The sequence below is a fragment of the Mytilus trossulus genome, chromosome 1 (assembly GCF_036588685.1).
Source record: "Mytilus trossulus isolate FHL-02 chromosome 1, PNRI_Mtr1.1.1.hap1, whole genome shotgun sequence".
NCBI lineage: Eukaryota > Metazoa > Mollusca > Bivalvia > Mytilida > Mytilidae > Mytilus > Mytilus trossulus.
The window spans coordinates 40,233,016-40,243,394 of NC_086373.1; the positions used below are offsets into that span (position 1 = coordinate 40,233,016).

The 10,379-nt window shown below is 32.7% G+C and overlaps 1 protein-coding gene across 1 annotated transcript; it reads left to right on the top strand.

The window, feature by feature from the left end:
• The first annotated feature begins 227 nt into the window (after nt 1-227).
• LOC134724472 (uncharacterized) lies at nt 228-8,385 on the top strand. The gene is made up of 2 exons (XM_063587506.1): nt 228-382; nt 5,166-8,385. The coding sequence occupies exon 2, from the start codon at nt 5,184-5,186 to the stop codon at nt 7,293-7,295; it is 2,112 nt and encodes a 703-aa protein (XP_063443576.1). The 5' UTR covers nt 228-382; nt 5,166-5,183; the 3' UTR covers nt 7,296-8,385.
• Nucleotides 8,386-10,379: the final 1,994 nt, after the last annotated feature.

Genomic DNA, 10,379 nt, shown 5'->3' on the forward strand with positions numbered 1-10,379 from the left:
ACAATACCAGTAAATTTCACTTTTAAACAACAAGCACAATTATGTTTTACATTATGCATGTTTTACCAAGAAACTCTGTATTTATTGAATCATAAAAATGCCACTTTAATATTATGTAACATATATACAAGTATTACAGTTAATCTATTATACTCCGCTTCTATTTTTACACAGGATATTTAGAAATCGTACATTACCAATAAGTTGCAGTTTGCACTGAGAGTTTGCACAAATATGTTTTACATCATTCATGTTTTACAAAGAAACTATATTTTCCGAAAATTGATATAGCAACCAAGATAGCAACTTATATCCTATATAAACACTTGCATCTTTCGCCAAATGTATAACTTTCCGCTGGATTCAGTACATTACATTAAAGGTAATATTTTTAATTTTATAACTATAGAAGCTTGAATACGAACTACATTCAAACATGTTTTTGGACATTTAAAGTGTTCACGTCAAACTTCAAGGACGTGATTATTTGATTGTAACGTTGATCAACGTTGTTGTGGTCTGTTATATTTTTCACTATTCTGTCAACTTTCTTTGTGTATGAAAAAGTTTGCTTCTTATTTAATTTCAAAATAAATAAAAAATGTCAAGGCAGACAATCATGACTGATCAATTCATTTATTGAAATACAATATTACACTGAAAATTCAATCTATTTATAGTTCAATCTCTATTTATAAATATACATAACATCATAGTGATGTAATACGTACTGGGAATAGTGACTTTCTGAAAATCAAAAAGAGCATAGTAATTAGTACATAACTGTCGGCTTTCAAACGTTTTTAAACGGAGAATGCAAAATAAAAAAAAAATAAAAAACATTGAAAAGCAATACTTTAAGTCGCAATTTTCAGTCAAGAATAGGTGCTGTGGCTTTTAACTAAATAAATTCACCAGTTTCAAAACAAATTGGAATATTGGTATTATTGTTTCAGTGATCTGATTAATAATGATTAAATAAGGTCTTCATTGAATGCAATTTAACACATTGATTTAAGAAATGTACTGGACCAGTGGTGAATCGAGAACTTTTCATAAGAGGGGCCCACTAATTGAACTAAAAGAAGGGTGGTGCGGTCATGCATCAGTGATTCCCTATATAATCAACCAAATTTTTCCAACAAAAGGGTGGTCGGCCCCCTAGTCCCCTGGATCCGCCTATGTGGACATTTTGTTTTAAATCCTGCTGAAATGATGGCGTTGTATATATACGTGAAGGTTATGGCTGAGAACCAGTAACCATTTAATACAACGTAGTTCTACAATGGGATGACGTGTTTAAGTACATATGTAGACTTAATGGACGGATGAAGCAGTACCTTGTAAAAATACTTTATAAAAAGTCTTATTAATATGTTTTTGTTTAAAAACCGAATTCGTAATAAAGTGCATGGCTTATTATTCCAAACACAGTACAATGTAGTTAGTAAAGAAAAACTATTTTAAAGGATATACATTTCTGAAATCTCGTAATGAAAAGTAAAAACTATGATTTGTTGCACATAAATTCGTTAAACATGTTAACTAATAGTATCTCGAAAAACTCCGAAACTTTTCAGAATTGTTTAAAAATTACAAAAAAACGGGCTTTTGTTAAATCCTTTGGGCGTGCTCGTCTTTCATTCAGCCCACGTTTGAGTTTTTGTGCTGTGGTCATTTTGCGTATTATTGTCTTTCATTTTTTGTGTCTGTGCCTTGTATAAATAGTGTCATAATTTAGTTTTGCTTTGGTAATGACATAGTTGTTTGTTTTGTAATAGTTAAGCACTGGTGTTAAACTGATAACCGTAACTGAAATTACGACGATCCCATTATGGCGACGGCAGGAATAGATAAATTCTTTTCAGTCATTTTTCTCAAATATAGTCCGTTGTTATCACGAGTCCCTCAGCTGCAATGATTCTCTATAGACTTACATTATATTTGAATCGTTACGGGGCACTATAATCGTCCTAGCGCTTAGAAAATTGCCGTCGAAAAATTCAGGATGTTAATCGTAATTCAATGGCATTTTTCTTGTTTCATAATCGTAATGTTTTTATTGGATGACAGTTATTGAAAAATAATAAATGTGTCTTCTAGCTTTTCGATGGTATTATATGAAGAAAAACAGCGATGTCCAGTTAAACGATGACAAAAAATAAATAAATGAAGAAACTGACAGGTCAATATCTGGGACAAAACATATACATGTCTCGATTTATAAAAATATGCGTAACCTTTATCGATATCCCATATCCCGAAAAAAGCAATCCTAACAATGCATTGCTCCAAATTAAAGTCTCGTATAACACATTTTAATATGCCATATGTTTTGGCGTAAATATCGCATATATCACAATCGACATAATCAATAAAAAGAGAGAATTTACCTCCCCTATCCAATTTTCCCTATACTACGGGGCTGGTTGTGGATTACTTCCGAGAAAAATATATAAGTTATAACACGGATATCATTTTGGGTCTTCGGCAATATCTGAAAGGGAATGTTTATTATAAATTCCAACAGCACGCCAGGAATGACACCACTCCCTGCCCCGTGCCCTATACAAGTCTCATTTATAATAAGTTCCCTTTTGTTTATATTCTGGAATGGGTCCACAAATTTTGAAAAAGGGAAATATGGGGAGCTATTAACTGAACGTTTATACTAAATTTCTGCACGAAATGAACAAAATTTTCCATCTGTAAGTTAACTGCATTATCGGATTAAACAGTGGATACTTGTATTGGTGTTTACATTGTCTTTTTCCATATATTTCAATAGAAATATATACACTTATGTGCAGCATAGGTGACTTTATGGCACAAATAAAGACTGTAAATTTTTATTGTATTCAGTCTCGTGTTATCTGTTCTGTAAATTTTTGGAAATATGTAAAAGTAGTTAAGTAGGTACATATGTTATTATCTGTCTTGAAACTCTTTGCAAATTCTTTAATTGAAAGGGGGCGCTGCTACAAGCACATGTTTGAATATACAGCCTCTTTTCCAAATTGCTGCCGAAGGAGAAACAAGTACAGAAATTTGGTGACATTCAATTTCATATATATTTTTATCCCCTCCCCCTTCCCCTTCTTCCTCCTTGTAAAGAGGATTTTCAATGGTTGAATCGAATCAGGACATTAAGAGGGGTATGGCGGTATCTGCTCCCAAAAGTTGAGATGTTACATTATTATTAACAAATTTATAGTCAAGGGGAGATAACTCTAAATTATTTGACTTTTCAAAAAATTCAATTTCAATAATTGATGACATTTGTCTTTTTATTATGACATAATATGCTCATAGGTTCAGACTGTAATGAAAGTATTGTATATTAAATTCATAATTGGTACTTATAATTGTAGTGTATGCAAATTTTATACATATATCTTTTGATATGATTGATTTGAAACATAAAACGTCACATCTGTGGCCTGCATCATCATAATATGTGTTAGTTGTTATTTTGACTTTAGCGGACCATAAATGTAGTTTAATTTTGAGTGAAATGTATCCCGGTTAAAATAGCCGTTCATTTTATTTCCAGTGGATTCACTTTTGTACTATTTTACACTGATATATATGATTTCAAAAATTAAATTCAACGTTTTGATTAAATACCCATATGTTTTAGGGATTTCTTTAAACGATGGGGATGGTAAATGATCTTGAATAGTTACCAGTTTATTGTTACTATTGTTTATTGTTTGTTACTTGTGCTTATTGTTTTTGTTAGCCTTAACTACATGGCGCCGGGTATAACCCTTACGAAACATTTGCAGGATTTAAAAAAAAACACAAATATATATGAAATATAATGTGTATTGATAAATTACCTCTGAAGGAATAATATGTAGATCAACACAGTCGAAACTGGGTTGATTACAACGACTTCAATAGATTATCAAACAAATATTTTGTCGGTCAGGAAAATACATGACAATTAGGAAGGCTAATTTTTGTTTTCATTTGATAGAAAAATACTAAGCATATGGTAATTATGAAAGTACAAAAATGTTCTTTTTTTCCTCAACAATAATTTCCATGCATATATATGCAGCATTCTTTGTTTATACCAAGTATTTATAATTTCTTGAATTAGTTTGTTTCTGATATGGCAGAATAAGCGATTTAATTTCTTAAAATTGCAGTCATTTTTTGAATTAATATATCTTGTAAGAAAATTTAAGGCCACATTTGATTTCCTGATCTTTGGACTATATATACTACTATATTCCAAATTTATGAGCCCGTCAAAATTTTGACGGGACGTTTTCTGGTATTCAAATGTCTGGCGTCCGTCTGTCTGTCAGGCGTCCATATGTCGCCCCGTTACTTGAGAAACACTTATCCAAAATTCAGAAAGCTTTACACAGTTGTTTCCAATGATGGTCAAACGATCTGTATGCTTTTTGTTGATAATAAGATTTAAACTGTTTGACAGGAATGTGTTTTTTTCACATGTCGCGCCGTATCTCAAAAATCGATTTATGATTATTGATTAACATTTAACACATTTCTTAGTTATATTTAACTAAAGATATGTATAATTTTTGGTGATGAGGGACGATTTATGGTTTACAAATGTCCGGCGTCCGTCTGTCTGTCCGTCCGTCTGTCTGGTGTCTACATGTCGCACTTTAACCTGAGAACCACCTATCCAAATTTCATGTTTTGCTCACACATTGTTGTCAATATATTGGAATTCTATGCTATTGCCATACACGTGAGAAGTTTAGCAAGCTATAAAACACAGTTTAATCCACTTTTTTCTACATTAAGAAATTTCCATTTTGAATTTGGTTCGGATGACCTTAAACTTTCGGGAACCTTTATTCCTTGTTCAGTCTTGCCGTATTTGGCACAACTTTTTGGAAGTTTGGGTCATAAATGCTCTTCAACTTTGAAGTTGTTTAACGAAATGTAGACGAAATGCGCGTCTGACATATTACATTATAAGCCTTGATAACTTAAGTTTAATTTTATTTACGGTCAGTAACTATAAATTACAAATAAATATGTGTTCAGTGCAATTCGACTGAGCAAAAAGTATCGTTGCAGTATAAACGATCTATATCGGATTTTGTGTATCTTCCAACTGTTAAAAAAGGCAGTGCTGATATGGCGTAAACATACAGCTGAATGTATTTATTTTATAGGAATCTTGACGGCAAGTAATGGATGAAATTGCAAAAATAGATAAAGCTGTAGCAAGCTTGTGCAAAGGCGATGACAAAAAAAGTGATGCTATGATGATGATGGCACCAGACAGCAATTGGGACCAGTTCTTAACACCAGCTCCATGTGCCATTGCTTTGTTGGGAGATTTGATATTAATTTCAGCCGACACAGACTTTAGTCTTGACGAAAAACCACCCAGGGATGGCTTCAAGCTACTCCGGTATCCAAATTCATTCCGGGCATCATTAGTTCAAGTCAGCAATGCTGGATGGGGTGCATTTAATGAGGCACATACAAGTATGGATCAGATTCGTCTTCACAGTGGTAACGTTGATGGTCATGTCAAAAATGCCGTTAAATTTCTTATGCAAGGTACACCGGATGAAGTAAATAGAATGTTACCTATGTCACTGTCTAAAATACAGAACATCGCTGACGAAAGCTTGCTGCTTGCTAAAGCCATTGAAGACCGATTTATTGGAGTTATGGAGTTGACAGGAGAACTTCTTGAAGCATCTACTAATACAAAAGGGGTTTATGATGAAAAAACAAAAGAAACTGAAATAGCAATTGAAGTCGCAAGAACAGAAAGAGAGTCAAGAATGAAAGAAATAAAAAACACAGAAAAAAGACTGAGCAACATGGACAAGGAGGTAAAAGAAGCACAATCAGACTTTAAGGAGGCGATTAATAAAATTCCATCAGGAGGCGATTTAATTGGAATAGCCGTTTGTGAAGCAGTGATAGAAGGAGTGCGTAATATTACTAGTTTTCCAAGCAAAATTTCAGAGGGAATAAAGAAGAAACTAGGAACAGCTGCTAGCAATGATGAAGTTGGTGAAAGAGATGATGCGTACTTTGATAACGAACTATCAAGACAGCGTGTCTACTCTCAAGTATCAAAAATCACCAGTTATATCTACCAGCTTGTGGGGATTACAACAGGTAAAACTGATGACAACGGTCAGCAATGTCCTGATATGGCAAGGATAAACCATGGTGATTTAGGTCGCATCCAGCAATTCATTGAAACAGCTAGAAATCATGTCAATAGTGAGTTGAATAGTGGAGAACTTCGTGAAAGGGTATTACAATTATGTGATAATGCTGTTGACATTTGCAGTACACTCCAACGTCTAGCTAAAAGTATGGCAGATTTAGAAAATAGAAATGCTGTTGTTTTGGAAGCTGTTAACAAAAGTAAATGCCTTCAGAATGAATCTCAAAAACTCGAGGTAGAGGCACACAAAGCACTTGGAAGAAATCCACTGGATAACAAATCACCTCATTTATCCAAAATGCCTACACAGAGTGGAAGTTCTTCTGCAGTTACAGCAGCGACTGAGAATGCTCGCTATAAAACGGAGCTAGCGAAAGAAACCCTGCGAGATGCAAAACGACGTCAGGAAAAATCAGCTGATGAATTACGAGAGTCCAATGAAAAACTGACAAAAGTTTTAATGGACATGGCAAAACTTGACCTAAAGAAGATTGACTTTGACACTATTCGTGAAACTTTAGTTAATGGTATTAAGGCATTAGCTGAAGTAAGAGAGCAGTGGGGCAAACTTGTTCGTTTCTTTCAAATGCTGTCCAATCTAATCAAATGTTGTCTGCACTCTTCTCTGACGGATTTTGTAGACCAGGCAACAGTGGGCCGTGAAATACAAATGACGAGTAATGCTGCACCATTATCTGATATATTTAGGGATGTCATATTTGAACAAGCATCAAAAGCAAGCCAAGTTGCTTACGTAGTGCGTACAATTGCTGGAACCTATGTTCAAATATCTAATGAACATTTGATGGATCGAATCACATGCTTAGGACGTTTAGTAGCTCTGGATCCAAAGAAAGATGAACATGAAATAATGAGGAAACGAGAGGAACTACATAATGGTTGTCAAGAAGCACAAAAAGCTATACTCTCTATTGTAATGAAACAGAAAGCGGAATTCAACGCAAAAGTGGAGGAAAGAATCGCAAAACTTCATGAAATCGAAAAAACAATGCCACCAATTGAACCCGAAAGAATTAAAGAAATAAAAACGAATGTGACATCTGGTATGGCAACATTTACCGATGATGACATTGATGATATGATTTGATCAAATAACTTTGAATCAATAAGAATCTGACTGATCGTTTTGGACAGAAAATATTGTCGATTATACTTTATATAATGATGCTTCACAATTTAACGCATTTCCTAGTAACATTTCCTCAGTGAGACACTTCCCAAATTTTTAACTCTTTCAACAAAGTGTGGTAATATTTCAAAACATATACCAAATCATAGTATATATAAAATCATGTATGGCATTAATGTGCGTTCGTTGTGATATGAATGTTATAATTACCCCTGGACGTTTAACACTTGTTTATATTGTTATAGGTTTCCTCTGAATTCTTTGCAATCAAACAAATTTTCAAATAAAGGGGCACTAGTAACGAGATATTAAAAAAACATCTAAAATATGACTTTTTTGGTTCAAACATTAATGTAAGGGAAATAGTCAAAAAATATTTCGCTTTTAGCATCCAGAATGGTTCAATTTTGGCAAAATAAGAAACATTGATGATGATTTTTTCACTTGCATGTGAACAATTTGACCTCATTGAATCCGTATGCATGTGCACATCAATTAAGCCCCTTAGCTTGAGATTGATAACGCATAAATTGTCCGTGTTAAGTTATTTAAAGGAAAAGAATGTCAGCATTGAAAGTGAAACAAAGGTAAATCATTTGATTGACTGATTCGATTCACAAAAAAAATCATTCTTGTAAAGGTAAAATCATTGATATTAAGCATACATTTTTAATCTATAATATGAAGTTACATAGACCTGGAAAATCAAATTGCACGAGTTTCTTAATCTATTTATATCTATATTTATGTTTCTATCGATTGAATGGCCATCGAAGGTGTTCTGAGGTTAACTTGATAGTTAATTAGATGGCGTGTAAACTAAAATACACACGAAAATAAGCTACATTTCATCAAGCTCATGGCCTGTACACTATTTATTTAAGACTTTCTATAGTTTGGATATATGTTTTATATTGTTATAAATCAAATCTGAGAATTTTAGTAATTGGTAAACATGAATTTGACAGCTGGTTTCCCTTTAAAGAAATTGCTGTAAATGAAATTAGATTCTCTATGGAATACACAAATTGATTGCTGCTTGATGAGATATATCATAGGTTTAGTGTAAATGTATCAGCACATTGTTGATATAAAAAACATTAGAAAATAAAAGTGTGATTATATTGTATTGTTTAATATTTATGCATAAAAGTTTAAAAGAAAATTAAAACAATGCCATTTAAAATTCTGATTGTTCTTGATATCTATTTTTTGTTCAATTTGGAAATAGATGTTGATCTCCTAGACATGATTTCATTATAAACTTATATTTCACTTTCGCTCGTTATTATGCCTTAGAGTTAAATTATGGATCAACATAAGTGTTAAAAAGTTGGTTCGTCATCAAACATTTTCATGAGGCGTCTTCTGTTATCTGTGTTGTTTGGTTGCTGTCTCATTGTAGATTCATTACAATTCGTTTTTGTGTTTTAAATTTTGTATATTTGTGGCTACCTTGGAACCACGAATTTCAATGTTCATCGAATTGGTACACACGAAAATAAATGATTCCACATATTTCTATTTTCTCTTCATTTTTTTCGGAAATTCTTATCTTCAGTAAGTTTTTATTGTTTATTTTTCGAAAAGTTTGGAAATATATAGTTACGAAGAAATGTTCAAATAACCGATCAAAACGAGGCAATCAAGATCAATTGAAGGGTGTGCAAGCTTACCTTTTTTTTTTTATGAAAAAAGAAGATGAGGAATAATTGCCAAGGCGACAATTTTCCACGTGAGACCAAATGAGATGAGGTATAAACAACACAGGTCAGGTTTCCTTGTGCAGAAAAAAAAAGATAGAGAGTTTGGAACCGCAAATAATATGAGCTTTTTTAATAGAATTAAGGGTGTCCTAATTTTGTTCTTTTCATGTGATTGATTCCGATATATGTCGTTGTGATAATATATCACCAACAAAAAAAGAACGTAAAATGCATAGAGCAAAAGATATATTTTTGCATATTATTTCACATTCTATTAAAAGCAATCAAAATCCTTACACAAAATATTTTAAGGAGTTTGATCACATAAATCATCAATTTAAGAATTATAACATAATGCCTCCAAAACATCTATACTTGATACATAAACATAAATTTAGTTTTTACTAGATAATTCAACATGCTTTCAAACATAAAAAGCACTTACTACACTTAACCACGCGGTCGGCATGATTATTTAGTACACTTATATATTGTGTTACATTTACCTTCTATTTGTTGCCGGGTCCCAATGTTTTCCAAAAATGTTTTCGAAGGACCTTTCCTACAATTACCCCAATTTTCAACAACCTGGATTCATCATTTATTTTTCCTGTCTATTTTTAAACAAGTAAAATCATAAACGGTACCAATTTTACTGACTAGATGGCATTTCGAAAATTCGTTTTCTCCAGTGATGCTCGAGGCCATTTTTTTGAAAATACAAAATCTTTTACGAACGTTTAAGAGCTGAAAAAAAGAAGACAATTATTTATTAACTCCATAAGGGCTGTCAAAAAAAACCTGAACACTCCATTGCCGAATAAAAATCGATGAAGTGAAAAAAATAACAGTCTCTAAAGCACTACACAGAAAAAAAAAATTGAAACTGCGCAAAATGAGATCCACCAAAATACTGAAATAATCTCAAGCGGAAGAATAGGCAAGTCCTACTCCGGTAGTGGCATCAGTCGTGTTCATTGTGTCAAATATGTCAACCAAAAAGAAGAGAGAATAAGAGGAGGTAAAATACTATTATGTTTTTATACTTTTTTTGAAAATTACACTCGGTGAAACAATAAAATCGCCTGAGTATTTGATAAAATGAACTTCATGGTATCATAAAGTTTACCCATATTAAGGTAATAATATGTTCCCTTACAATTACAGGAAATATGTCAGTAGTGCAGGCCAGAATTCATGAGAAATATAAATACAATTTTGAAAAAGTTCTAGAATTTCTGTTAAAAGGACTGGAACATTTATCAGCGTTTATACAACATTTAAATGAAATAACTGATGTGAGAGGTCAAAATGATGACAAATACATAGCTCAAGT